Source organism: Loxodonta africana, chromosome 1 (genome assembly GCF_030014295.1).
Source record: "Loxodonta africana isolate mLoxAfr1 chromosome 1, mLoxAfr1.hap2, whole genome shotgun sequence".
Lineage (NCBI taxonomy): Eukaryota > Metazoa > Chordata > Mammalia > Proboscidea > Elephantidae > Loxodonta > Loxodonta africana.
This window is the reverse complement of record NC_087342.1, coordinates 225021763-225036707: the sequence shown is the minus strand read 5'-3', so window position 1 is coordinate 225036707 and position 14945 is coordinate 225021763. Positions and strand designations below refer to the sequence as shown.

Here is a 14945-nt window from a genome sequence, read left to right as displayed (position 1 = left end):
CAAAGAAGTGCTAAACAAGCTTAACTTACATGATTGATCCTTGGTATTAAAAAAAAAGAGAGAAAGAAAGGTAAATTTACCCCTTTTGCTGCTTTTTAGAGGAAATCATTCCCCCAAGTACCAAAAGTATTACAGACTCTGTAGTAATTTCTTATTCTGATAAAATACATAGAGATATAACATGTGTAGTAAATGTATCCCTCAAGAATAATGAATCCAGCAAATGGACATATACATGTCTTATATGGAACACTCAGGCCTATAACCACAGCCCAGGGTAGCTGAATGATGGCCCCAATATAACCACATAATTAATTAGTTCCATCATAATTTTTGTTTTATGACTCCCGCTTTTAAATGCCAGTAGTCAATTTAATGGTATTTTAAATTGAAGTAAAGCCCCAAGAGAGGAGGAGAAAGTACTCTACGCCTTATTGAATCATAAATCTTACGATCAGATTTTTTTAATTCCAAAAATGACCTAATAAACTTGCTTTATAATTAAATCCATCCCAACAACTTCTCTTTTGTGTTTTCCATCATTTTTGGCAATCATGCAGAGATTTCAATTGGAAATCCCTTCTCATTGTAGTGAAGTAAAAAATTATACTGTGTGTCCTCAGGGTAAAGACCTTCTGTGGAGTCTGGCCAGCATCTTCCAGGGGGACAGAGAAGGAACTACAAGGTTTTTGGTTTTCAGTATTAGCTGAAGCCTCTAATTTACCTGACTACAATATATGAAAAATGCATGAATGCTAAGTTCAGAAATTCAAATCTTCAAATGATTTCCTAGTCTAAAATGTTGCCTTGAGAAAAATAAACAGGCATACAGGTTTTTTTTTTTTGGCTTTTATAAAATTTTAAAATTCATGGCCTACATTAGAAGTTGACAGTTTATTGAAAACACAGGACTTAGCAGAAGAGGTAAATACGGGAATTTCATCAACTATTTCAAGAGCCCAACATATTACTGCAAAATGTTTCTGCCTTACTTCCAAGTGGCATTAAATAGAAAAATTTTCAACCCTGGCCATTTATGCTGACTTTTCATCCACCTTCAATCACAAAGCAATCACAATAGTAAATATTGTGGGTGATTTGCAAAGATTTGGTGATTTTAAAAAATGTTCTTTTGCGCAAAAAGAATTTCCCATTCTCTTGAAATTACTATAGTTACTAAAACACATGGAATTCTGATAAAATCCACTCAGTTGGCGCCTGTATTCTTCTCCTAATAAATAAGGAGACATTCCTTGCCCAGATTAAATAATCAAGTAAGCAAGGAAATCAGCAAAATTACAGCCTGAAAGTATTAGCTGCTGATACCAGTGGTTAAGAAGGAAGAAAGAACAACGCCTCACCATTCGCTGTGTTCTTTTTAAAGTTATCCAGGAATTCCTCCAGAAGTTGGGACTGGTTAGGGGGAGGCAGCAGCCGTTTCTGGTCGGTGGAGAACAGGTCACTGTCAGACCAGGAAGTACCCAGAGTTCTTTTTGCGTCCAGAGGCCGAGCGACCAGAGTGAGCCCCACGCTCTTCTCAGAAAACAGGGCCTCCATCTGCTTCAGGTTAAGATCAGCCACGGCTTCCCCATTTAAGGTCACAATTTCATTGCCTTTTCTCAGCCCTGACAACAAGAAAGGGAAAACAGGAAGAAAAAGGGAGAGAGAGAGAGACAGAGATTTCTCAGAGAAATGTTTTAAAAAGAAAGAAAGCTGACTCAAACTGGGCACTCTCAGGGGCTCTTGTAGATAGGTCTTCAAATAAAGCACCATGTGTCTAGTACCTAGATGCTACTGATAAGAAAATGAACGTCAGCTCTCTCAAGTCTAGTCTGAGAAAAAGCCCTTTGAAAGGGAAACAACTTAGGAGCCACTCAAATGAATTGTTCTTCTACTCGTATGCTGTTAAATGCCCTAAGAAACAACATTTGTTTCACCTGTGTCTGTTATCTGTCTCTCTCATTCTCTTTCCTCCTGCTGCTGTCTTCACATATACATGTATACTCTCTGTATATACATACACTCTCTCAATTGTGCATACACCTATGTGCACACGCTCACGCACACACACACACACTCTAAGTATACACGTAAATGTATTCTCAACTAAACCGTTAAGTTTCCTTTCTTTCAAATTCCAGGAGAAACTGTTTTCTGGCAAGTCTATAAGAAGAAAATTTCACTAGCAAGACTGCATTCCAGGGTTTTAAAGTACAAAGGAACAGGGATCCTCTCTCAGCCACACTGACCTTCCCCGTATGCCAAGCCATCAGGGAGAACATCACTTATAAATATCCGGCTGAGATGTTGGTGTTCATCTACCTGGGCTGTCACTGCAAACCCTGGGAACAGAGATAAAAGGGAAAGTCAAGCCTAAATTCACGTGAATTAATTTCTCCAACCCAGGCAGCAGTATTTCCGTGAGCACCTATTCTCATGAATATGGTAGGTTGAGAAAGTCTAAATTACACCTATTTTGAAAGTGCAGGGAGAAAGAGGAACATATCAGAGCTGAAGGTTTGAGAAATATGAACGCCCAGCCTTACTAAAAAATTAAGATCCATAAATACTTTTATTAAAATAAATTAAGTTCTATTTCAATCCAATAAATACTTGAGAAACACCTATGTATAGGGCTAGGAGATTTATAGGGGTCCCTGGTGGCGCAGTGGTTAAGCACTGGGCTGCTAACCAAAAGGTCGGCAGTTTGAACCCACTAGGTGCTCTACGAAAGAAAAGTGTGGCAGTCTGCTTCTATAAAGATAACAGCCTTGGAAACCCTATGGGGCAGTTCTACTCTGTCCTATAGTGTCACTGCGAGTGGGAATCGACTTGACAGCAACAGGTTTGCTTCGGTTTTTTAAAGAGCTTTACAAGAAGACAGGGAAATTAGCAGGGTACTGTGTTGGTCTACATGCAAAACCCAAGAGGGCCCTCACCTCCTCTACATGCATCTCTTTTGACTTGGAGCATGCCCTCCTCTCTGTTCCCATGGTTGAGAGCACATGTTTCCATGTCTTGGCCCATCATACTGGGAGTTCTTTGAGAACAGGAAGAGTGTTGAATTTCCCTATGCTTCCTCTGTGCCTCAGGCAGAGCATGGGAGACCGTGGCCACCAACAAATACCTTTGCCAAGTATTTTCATTCATTCATTCATTAAAAACAAGACATTCATTCGTTCATTCAAATACACACAAGACAGGCAAACAACAGCCACACAAAGTAGAGTGAAGGTCAATGAAAATATAAACAAAACACTAAGAGGGTTTCAAAGGAAAAACCTACATCTGACTTGGCTCAAAAAAAAAAAAGATTATGTAAAGTAGAAAACAAAGAACAAATTATAAAAGGAAACTAGCATATTTTAAATAATGACTAGGATTGATCAATTTGTATCATGTTAAAGAAAATAATTATGTTGCATCAATACATTTACCATGATAAGAAATAGCATTTCTATGCAGATATTTATTGGTCATTACCTGATTATTGAGCTCCTATGGTAAAAGAGACAATAAATGACAGAAATGAACTTAAAGACACAAGCAAAGTCCATAAACAGCTTAGAAAATCCATTGCAGTTGAGTCACTTCTGACTCATAGTGACCCTGTAGCAGTAGAACTGTCCCATTGGGTTTCCAAGGCTATAAATCTTTATGGAAGGAGACTGCCACATTTTACTCCCTACAGAGTAGCTGGTGGGTCTGAACTGCCAACCACTGGGACAACAGCCTAGTGCTTTAACCACTGCGTCACCAGGGCTCCAAGCAACTTAGAGCCAAATTTAAATACAAATGGAAATGGAAGAATTAGATACTATGAAGTTATGAATTGGGGAATAAGGACTCTAAATTGTTAAACTCAGAAAAGGAAGAGATAAGTGCAGCAAAAGAAGATAAGGCTTCCTCGAGAAGAGTAGACTGGTAGGTAGTTCTCGAAGGATAAACCAAAATCCAAACCTGTTGCCGACTCATAGTGACCCTACAAAGGATACCCATTACCCACTGCCTTGTGTCAATTCCAACTCACAGTGACTCTAATAGGAAGGGCTTATCAGGGAGAAGGGACTAGGGTGGGGGTGAAGGGCAGCGTTCCAGGTAGGTAATCTATGGGCAAAGACGCTGGAGATCAATTACGAGTCAATCAACTTAGGACAGCACCTCACACACAGTAAATTCATTGTGTTGTTATTTGATATCGGGTCAGTTTAGACTCATGGTTATTCCGTGTGTGCAGAGTAGAGCTGCTCTATAGGGTTTTCAAGGCTGTGACCTTTCAGAAGAACGTCTAGCACCTCTGGGTGGGTTCGAACTACCAATCTATCAGCTAGTAGTCAAGTCCTTAACCATTGGCTCCACCCAGGGACTCCTTAAATTCATTGCAAGTGTTGTTATTATCATCATCATCTCAACTTTCTCATCAATTTTTATACTCATTCTTTTTAATTTCTTTTAATATTAACTCACATCTTTTTATCCTACCTATATAAATTTATTTATTTATTTATTTACATAAATAAATAGAAAGGAAAAAAGAAAAAAAAGTTTATAACTCTTGTCATATTATCTGAAATTGTAACCATCAAGTAAAAAAAAAAACTAAGACCAGAGATAAGAACCATTGTCACATTATCTGAAAATATAACCATAAAAGAGAAAGAAAAAATCAGGACCAAAGGTACCAAAAATCAAATCCCTTGCGGTAGGGTCAATTCCGACTCACAAGACCCCACAGGCGGAGCGGAACTGCCCCACAGGGCTTCCAAGGAGTGCTGGTAGATTTGAACTGCTGACCTTTTGGGTAGCAGCTGAGCTCTTAACCAATGCACCACCAGGGCTCTAAGGGATGCTGGGTGCAAAACAGGCCAGGCTGAACGACGCATCCCTGTAATAGGGTGTTCCTTACGCTTACCAAAGTCGGGGACACTCCCAGTCTTAGCCAGCTGCACAGCACGAACATTCAGCGGAAAGATTTCTATTTCCTCGTAAGCCTACAAAAGGTGAAAACACCACCATCAGAGGGTTTGATGGTACCATATCTTGTAAAATTATTTCGACAATTTTTCATACTAAAACAGGAACGTTGCTGACAAGTCACTCTTTAGAGAGACTGTTTCCAAACTAGATGTCAAATTGAAACAGTATTTTCCCCAAGATGACATTTATTTTTCTCAAAAGGCCCAGGATGTGGTTAAGTCCCCCTTTCTAAAGGTAACGCACACTTGCCTGGTCTTGCATGTACTCATGTAGCGTGGGACTATACCACTCGGAGTTTTCATCTACTAATTTTCGAAGTCGTAGGCCATAGTGGCTGGGCTCCAACTGCCTCATCTGCAAGGAAAGGGAAAGTTATTCAGATTTTAAATAATCTTACTAAAGCCATTATTGCTCAGCAGCCTGATTAAAAATAGAAGTGGGAATTTCTTTAAAAGAAATACTGTATATAACAGGCTGAGTTCTCTAAGCCTATGCGAAGTTCACATTTTAAGTTGACAAAAAAGAAAAGAAAGGACAATTAATTACTTTTAAGGTTTTCTCAAAGTGATATTGCTTCTCATCAAATGCAGGAGATGTGCTGTTGAGAGATTATGATGGACTATACCTGATAATAACATATATCTTACTATGCCAGCCAATGGTTAAAAAAAAAACCCAAACCTGTTGCCTTCAAGTCGATTCCGACTCATAGGACAAAGTGGAACTGCCCCAGAGGGTTTCCAAGGAGTGGTTGGTGGATTTGAACTGCCGATCTTTTGGTTAGCAGCTGAGTTCTTAACCACTGTGCCACCAGGGCTCTATATCTATTGATTATACCCGGATTTTACATTGTTTCCCATTACTGAAGTCGAGAAGTTTGTAAACTGTGAATGATCTCATATTCTCCTGACTTCAGAATTAGCAATTTCCTACTTCAAAAGGTTTTCAAAAGGAAAACATGTGTACACACATAGACACACATACACATTTATTCTCCCTCTATTTCTCTCGTATACACTTTTTAACAGTGAGAAATTATCTCACACCTATGCTCTAACTGCCCTCCCTGAGTGATACAAATGGTTGATGCACTCGGCTGCTAACTGAAAGGTTGGAAGTTCGAGTCCACCCAAAAGAGCTTCGGAAGAAATTCTGACGATTATTGAAAACCCTCTGGAAGGAGTTCTGCTCTGACATACATGGGGTTGTTTTGGATTAGAATCGATGATACCTGAACATGCGGGACATGGGTCTAACCAACCTACCACTTCTGACCCTCTTGAATAACACCACTTGTATAGAACATTGTATGTAGTGCATACTACTAACAGAATATCTGAAAAGGAGCTTCATGATAAATCTTAAAGAGAGCCTACTGACAGATGAAATAGCAGCAGCAGCTGATCAGCTTTCAGATATTCAGTTGTATTGTTGGTTCTTGGATAAAAACCCTACATAACGGAGTAAAAGAAAATTAAGTTCACAAGACTGTAAAGCCCGTAACCGTTAAGTTGATTCTGACTCGTTGCAACCGTTTAAGACAGAGTAGAACTGCCCCACAGGGTTTCCAATGGGCAGCTGGTGGATTCAAACTGCCGACCTTTTGGTTAGTAGCCAAACACCCACTGCACCACGGGGCTCCCATAAGACTCTAAGCTACATGTACAAATGCATAGTAACCTAACACTTCAAGTCAAAGTGACAAGGACTAAAATTAAACATTTTCCACATACTTTTAATGTGGAAAGAGTTACAAAATTCTACATGCTTTTTTGCATCATTTCATAAATCTCATTGCATTTTCTCTCAAAATTTAAAAAGCTGTAAGCTCTACTACGCCACCTGGTGGTCTGAAAGCTGATCAGCTGCTGCTGCTATTTCATCTGTCAGTAGGCTCTCTTTAAGATTTATCATGAAGCTCCTTTTCAGATTAGGAATGAAACCAGTTTGAATAATAAATAAAACAACATCTACCAACCCCATGAAGCAACTGTGAATAGCATCAAGTTACCTGCTTAATCTGTAAAAACTATTTAGGATTAAATCAAACTTCTTCAAAGTTCGTGCCACCTTCTTATGGAGCATCATCTCAAAACAACTTAACCAGCAACAGAGCTCGTAATTATTCTAGGTGTGAAGGTATACAGGTAGTCCCCGACTTACGATGTACTGATGTATTCAAGTTATGACAAATTGTACTCACGACCATCCTTTTTTTTTTTTTTTTTGGTACATCTTATCGTTAGTAATATGTGCTACATACAATGTTGAAGTGTGTAATTTACTGATGTTATTATTCTCAGGTGTTCAGTTTTACGATTTACTGTTCAAAACACTACTGTGTTTTAAAACGAAAACTACAAAAGAAAAAAATGAGATATTCGACTTATGTCCGAACCGACTTAGGATGGAGTTGTCAGACAGAACCCCATGGTAAGTCAGGGACTACTTGTATACAGAATTCCAGTAGAAGAGCTCAGGTTCTTCATGAAGGCAAGGGGTCATGATCTGAAAATTCATTCCTTCTCAGAGATGAGGTACAGAGGGCAAATTAATTACATGTGAATTAATAAATACGTTATTAACTATATTTCCTTAGAAACCCTGTGGGGCATTTCTACTCTGTCCTGTAGGGACACTACAAGTCAAAATTGACTTGATGGCAAAGGGTATGGTTTTTTGGTTTTAACTATGTTTCCCAGTATAGAAAATTTAGAAGGCACAGGAGTGCAACATTAATGACAATTAATATTTCATTAAGTATAATTCAGCAGCAAAATCCATTACCTTGCATGCCAAAGTCAAAATATCTTCTACTCTGTGTTCTGGTTTGATCATGACAGTGACTCCTTGATTATCCTGAAAGTGAACATAAGCCTGCGTTTCCCATGTGCTGTCTCGGCGAACGCCATCTGCGGTTGAACCATATATGGGCAGAAGTTCATCGACCTGTTTTTAGATACCAAAAGAAAATGGAGACAGGCCTGATAAACAAACCAAGGAAACTGCTGGAATGATGCGATGTCCCCCATAACTAAGGTAGTATTTCCTGGTAAGCACTGTCACACCCTCGCACGTGTCTACCCTCTCACTATCCTCCTTCGTTGATACACTCATTTTATGCAGACGACACTGAGGCACAGGCAGAGGCCTATGGGGGGGGGCACCGCTTGAGACGGGGCACCAGTGAGCCGTTTCCATTGGCCATCACCATTTCCACTGCCAGCTATGAGAAATCACACAGCAATTTAACGCTAATTGCCTGGCGCTATTTTCTATAGATAGACCCCTGGGAACAGGGAGGTCAAGTGGAAGCCTGCTGATTCTCAGTCCATGTTCTATCCATTACGTCACCTTGCCTCTTGGGTCAAGCTAGAGCATGGTAATCCATACAAGGCCTGCCTGCAATCCTCCCTGTGGTTGTGGCTGTTTGCCCTCAAGTCAGCTCTGACTCATGGTGACCTCATGTGTGCAGAGTAGAACTGCTCTATAGGATTTTCAAAGCTGTGACTTTTCAGAAGCACATCACCAGGCCTTTCTTCAGAGGTACCTCGGGGTGGTAGTTTCGAACCCCCAACCTTTCGACTAACAGTCAAGTAAGTGCTTAACTCTGTGCACTGCTCGGGAGCTTCCTAATCCACCCTTATGGCTCTGGAATTTCAGGTTGAGAAGGGGCACCGTGCAATCTGCACCTAAGCCACGATCCCTGACACCCTTTTGTCCCTGGCCTGACACAAGCCTGCATCCTAACCTGAACTCAGGCCCCATCTCATCTCTCATCCCTATCAATTGTGGTGGAGTCAACTCCAACTCCTGGAAACCCCACGTGCGTCGGAGCAGGACTGTGCTCCATAGGGTTTTCAATGGCTGGTTTTTTGGAAGTAGATCCCCAGGCCTTTCTTCCAAGGAGCCTCTGAGAGAACTCGAACGACCACCCCTTCAATCTGCAGCTGAGTATGTTAACTGTTTGTACCACTCAGGGACGCCTTCTGACCCCTACTTGCTTTTAAAATTGACCCCTAATCCTGGGGAAACTGCTGCTCTGTGCTTTAGCTCTTTCACATGTGGGCACTCTTTTAGAAATCATACCCCCCCCCAAAAAAAAATCACCTTTAGGAAGCCTTTTTCAAAGAACTATTGTAAACTTCGTTACTGAATGTCCTCATGTTCATATGGAATGCTATAATTTATATCAAAGACACTTAACATTTATTAAGCAACTCATAAATGTTTTCCTTTGATTTTTTTTTTTTTTTTTCCCTCTAGATTCTTGCGATTAGCCTTGTGGTAGAGAAAAAAAAAATTGGGATTTGAAATCAAAAGACTTGATTTTCAGTCACAAACTCTACCTCTTAACCAGGCAGAAGTGACCTCAGAAAAGACATTTAATGCGCTCAGCTCAGCTCTGAGTCTGTAAAAGGGGGCATTATTGATATAATCACTTAAGCTTATGAACAACACAAGTTTTTCTGAGCAAAGGAAATGATGCATGTGGAAATACTTTATAAACCAGAAAACGTTACACAGAGCTTTGATCCTATCATCACACACTAAGGTTATCAAGAATGGGTGATGTTACTTTGGATGCCATACATTTTTAAAAACAAAGCCAGAGATCCTCCCATGTAGGATTAAAAAACTAGAGTAGATATACTACAGAGATTCAAAAGCCAAGGTTTAGACAAAGCTAGGGAAGAATCCAGGTTTCCATGTCATGTTTTTTAATGTGGTGCTCAACTTTGAATGACATTTCTGGAGCTGTCACGGAGCTGTCACTGGTAACACACTTCCCTGGAAGGATGTTCAGAGTCCCGGAATGAACACCCGTCACGTGCCAACAAGAAAGGAAGAAACAGAAGGAGAAGCTGCCGGGAGCCAAGGACTCAGGGCAGCCAGCGTTGGCACCACACTCTCCTGAAGGGTCCTGCCCCACACAGATCACATTTTTCTCTTCTTTCAACTTCCCAGGTAGCTCGTTTGATCTTCCCAGGGACTTGAGCAACAGCGGGCACCACCATAAAGCACCAGCAGAGGGCACTACGGAGTAAGAAACCACACCGAGAGCCAAGAGGAAGTAAAACAGTACCAATTACTGAGGCAAAGCATTTCTTTTTCATTTTTTAAAATCTTTGATTGTGATAAAATTATATACATGGGACAAAAAGTTGCCATTTTCATAATTCCTAAGCGTAAAATTCAGCAGCGTCACTTATTTCCACTACGTTGTGTAACCATCACCACCATTTCTAAAACTTTCTCATCACCCCAGAGACAAACTCAGCACCCATTCATTACCCAATCACTCCCCTTTCTCCCTTCCCCTCCACTAATCTACGCTCTGTCTCTAGGCATTTGGCTATTCTAGATATTTCCTAAAAGTGGGATCATACAATATTTGTTCTTCTTTGCCTGACTTCTTTCACTTACGATGCAAAGCAATTTAATTCTGTACTTTTAGAGCAGAAGAGCAACAATTCAACTGAGGGTGGGCACAAGAAACAGAAACTCACAGCTACACCTTAGCTGCTCTCTTGCTCCATCCCTCACGGTCCATAATAGAGGGACTGCACAGGTTGTTGTTGTTGTTATGTGCCTTCAAGTCAGTTCCGACTCATAGCGACCCTATGTACCACACAACGAAACACTGCCTGGTCCTGCACACCATCGTCACAATCACTGTTATGCTTGAGCCCATTGTTGCAGCCACTGTGTCAATCCATCTCCATGGCGGTCTTCCTCTTTTTCACTGACCCTCTACTTTACCAACCATGACGTCCTTCTGCAGGGACTGATCCCTCCTGATAACATGTCCAAAGTATGTAAGACGCAGCCTCACCATCCTTGCTTCTTAGGAGGATTCTGGTTGTATTTCTTCTAAGACAGATTTTTTTGTTCTTTTGGCAGTCCATGGTATATTCAATATTCTTCTTCAACACCACAATTCAAAGGCGTCAGTTCTTCGGTCTTCCTTATTCATTGTCCAGCTTTCACATGCATATGACGCAACTGAAAATACCATGGCTTGGGTCAGGGGCACCTTAGTCTTCAAGGTGACATCTTCACTTTTCAACACTTTAAAGAGGTTTTTTGCAGCAGATTGGCCCAATGCAAATGCATCTTTTGATTTCTCAACTGCTGCTTCCATGGCTGTTGACTGTGGATCCAAGTAAAATGAAATCCTTGACAACTTCAAACTTTCCCTCATTTATCACAATGTTGCTTACTGGTCCAGTTGTGAGGATTTTTGTTTTCTTTATGTGGAGCTGTAATCCATACTGAAGGCTGTGGTCTTTGATCTTCATCAGTAAGTGCTTCAAGTCCTCTTCACTTTCAGCAAGCAAGGTTGTGCCACCTGCGTAATGCAGGTTGCTAATGAGTCTTCCTCCAATCCTGATGCCCCGCTCTTCTTCATATAGTCCAGCTTCTCGTATTATTTGCTCAGCATACAGATTGAATAGGTATGGTGACAGGACACAACCCTGACGCACAACTTTCCTGACTTTAAACCATGCAGTATCTCCTTGTTCTGTCCAAATAACTGCCTCTTGATCCAGGTACAGGTTTCTCGTGAGCACAATTAAGTGTTCTGGAATTCCCACTTTCTGTAATGTTATCCATAATTTGTTACGATCCACAAAGTCGAATGCCTTTACATAGTCAAGAAAACACAGGAAGGACACATCTTTCTGGTGTTCTCTGCTTTCAGCCAGGATCCATCTGACATCAGCAATGATATCCCTGGTTCCACATTCTCTTCTGAATCTGGCCTAAATTTCCCTGCAGCAATTCTCTGTCGATATACTGCTACAGCAGCTTTTGCATAATCTTCAGAAAAATTTTACTTACGTATGATATTGATGATATTGCTCAATAATTTCTGTATTTGGCTGGATCACCTTTCTTGGGAATAGGCATAAATATGGATCTCTTCCAGTCAGTTGGCCAGGAAGCTGTCTTCCATATTTCTTGGCACAGACGATGTTTATTGAAACATCTCAATTGGTATTCTGTCAATGCCTGGAGCCTTGTTTTTCACCAGTGCCTTCAAGGAAGCTTGGACTTCTTCCTTCAGTACCATCGGTTCCTGACCATATGCTACCTCTTACAATGGTCTGATGTTGACCAATTCTTTTCGGTATAATGACTCTGTGTATTCTTTCCCTCTTCTTTTGATGCTTCCTGTATCATTTAATATTTTGCCCATAGAATCCTTTACTATTGCAACTGGAGGCTTGAAATTTTTCTTCAGTTCTTTCGGCTTGAGAAATGTGGAGCATGTTCTTCCCTTTTGGTTCTCTTTCTCCAGCTCTTTGCACACGTCATTATAATACTTTGTCTTCTCGAGCCACCCTTTGACATCCTCTGTTCAGTTCTTTTACGTTATCATTTCTTCCTTTTGCTTTAGCCGTTCAAAGCTCACGAGCAAGTTGCAGAGTCTCTTCTGACATTCATTTTGGTCTTTTCTTTCTTTCCTGTCTTTTTAATGACCTCTTGCTTTCTTCATGTATGATGTCCTAGATGTCATTCCACAACTCGTCTAGTCTTCAGTCATAAGTGTTCAACGCGTCAAATCTATTCTTGAGATGGTCTCTAAATTCAGGTGGGATATACTCAAGATCGTACTTTGGTTCTAGTGGACTTGTTTTAGTTTTCTTCAGTTTCAACTTGAACTTGCATATGAGCTACTGATGGTCTATTCCACAGTCGGACCCTGGCCTTGTTCTGACTGATGGTATTGAGCTTCTCCATCATCTCTTTCCACAGATGTAGATGATCTGAGCCCTTAACACAGGCCTCCTACACTCAGAGGACACCAAGCACAAGGGTGTTGAATTGGGTGTAACTAAAAACTCATAGTCATACATAGGCTTAAAAGGTAAAAACCTTTGTCCATTTTCAGTATCTTATTCAAATCTGTTTACACAGCATTAAGTTCTTAATACTCCCTAAGAGTAGAAAAGAAAGGCCTGGTGATCTGCTTCCAAAAGTGAGCCAATGAAAACTTTAGGGATCACAACAGAATATTGTCCCACATAGTGACAACGATCCCCCAAGGTTGGAAGGCACTCAAAATACTCAGTGGCTGCAACAATGAACTCAAGCATACCACCAATCGTGAAGATGATGCAGGACTGGGCAACGTTTCGTTCTCTTGTACACGGAGTCACCATGAGTTAGAGCCAACACTGTGGCAGCTAACGACAATAACAAAAGTATAACGTTTCGATCAATTAACAGAAGGTTATTGAAGGGGAAGAAGTCCTGGACAAGAGAAAAAGTATGCAGGTGAATGGAGGGACAGAAGGAAGGACAAAAGAAATAATCATATTTTATTCAAGTAAACAAGACTTTGTGATACGACTGCTCTGGGGAACCATTTTCTGAGTCTAGACCGTTGACTCAAGACCCAGTGAATGACAGGCTGACAGAGGAGATGCCTATCACTGCCAAGGCCATGACTGAGTTGATTCTCTCAAGAGGTCCTTCAATGACTATTTCTGTGTAATCTTTTCTGTGGATAAGACACACATCCCATAAAAGTGTGCAATTAAAGAAAGGTAAAACCCAGTCATTCAAGTGAGGCATCAAGAATGTGTTATTAACTAGAACTAGGAAAAGAAAATACCATTTGGTGCTTACAGATCTCCTACGTTTTTGTAAGCTTTTCCCATTTGGAAAGAAAACTGGATTGATGGCCCTTGATGTTATTCCTCAAGAAGGGTCAATGCTATCCAGGTTGAAAATACACATGCTTTATTTCCAACCAGCCAGAGAAAATATTCTCCTACATTCTATTCATAGAAGTAATAGAGGCACTTTTCAGCCAAATGATAGATTGGCTTATAAAAATAAACCATATCACCCATGAGTAAAGTGCCCCCTTAAACAATCAACTATATGAGACCAAACGGTCAATGTTTACCTAAAAGCAAGATGAGAAGCCAAGGAGGGGAAGGGAAGATGGATGAATGGAAACAGAACAAACAGAATGGAAATAATGAGAATGCTGATAAATTGTGAAAACTATAAGCAATCCCAAGGAACAATTTGTATAAAAATTATTAAACAGTAGCCTAATTTGCTATGTAAACTCTCACCTAAAACATAAAAAAAAAAAAAAGTAACAGAGAGTTTTGAAAATAAACACAAAGAATTAAGCCATGTGGAAAATCTTTTCCTAGCTTATCTTTTTTAAAGGTACTACGGAAGATTTGGAAACCCTGGTGGCGTAGTGGTTAAATGCTACAGCTGCTAACCAAAGGGTCAGCAGTTTGAATCCGCCAGGCGCTCCTTGGAAACTCTATGTGGCAGTTTTACTCTGTCCTATAGGGTCGCTATGAGTTGGAATCGACTCGACGGCACTGGGTTTGTGTTTTTATGGAAGATTGGAGCTCTGGTGGCACACTGGTTAAAGTACTCAGCTGCAAACCAGAAAGGTCTGTGGTTCGAAACCACCAGTGGCTTGCAGGAGAAAGATGTGGCAGTCTGCTTCTGTAGAGATTGGAAACCCTATGAGGTCACTATGAGCTGGAATTGACTCAATGGTGGTGGGTTTGGTTTGGTTTCTTTTTATGAAAGATTGGAGCCCTGGTGGTATAGTGGTTAAGAGCTTGGTTGCTAACCAAAAGGTTGGCAGTTCCAATTCACTAGCTGCTCCTTGGAACCCGTATGGGGCAGTTCTACTCTGTCCTATAGGGTCGCTATGATTCAGAGCCACTCGGCGGCAACAGGGATGGTAGATTAGTCTTCTAACCACTCTCCCCAATTCCACGGCTAGCTGCCTCTGTCAACACTGTTGTACACCCACCTTACCTTCCACATTTCCACCCCGCCACCCCACACTCAAGTTTTTAACTGGTCTGTTTCAAGGTTTCAGGTTCCGGAAGAATATAAACTAAGGCAGCGATAATATCATAGAAAGACACTCTGTGTCAAACCCTGGCTGTGTTGGGGCTGATGCGGTTTGA

At 40.8% G+C, this 14945-nt stretch overlaps 1 protein-coding gene across 3 annotated transcripts in view; it reads right to left on the bottom strand.

The window, feature by feature from the left end:
• TIAM2 (TIAM Rac1 associated GEF 2) overlaps positions 1-14945 on the bottom strand; it is a 187601-nt gene that overhangs the window by 84105 nt on the left and 88551 nt on the right. For 2 of the 3 annotated variants that reach the window (XM_064292543.1, XM_064292541.1), the window contains exons 10-14: positions 7765-7926; positions 5227-5331; positions 4913-4991; positions 2250-2342; positions 1362-1625 (exon numbers count right to left, since the gene is read on the bottom strand). In XM_064292543.1, coding sequence (XP_064148613.1) covers positions 1362-1625; positions 2250-2342; positions 4913-4991; positions 5227-5331; positions 7765-7926 — 703 coding nt within the window. The remainder of the gene's footprint in view (positions 1-1361; positions 1626-2249; positions 2343-4912; positions 4992-5226; positions 5332-7764; positions 7927-14945) is intronic. The other variant, XM_064292547.1, reaches the window with a different exon arrangement.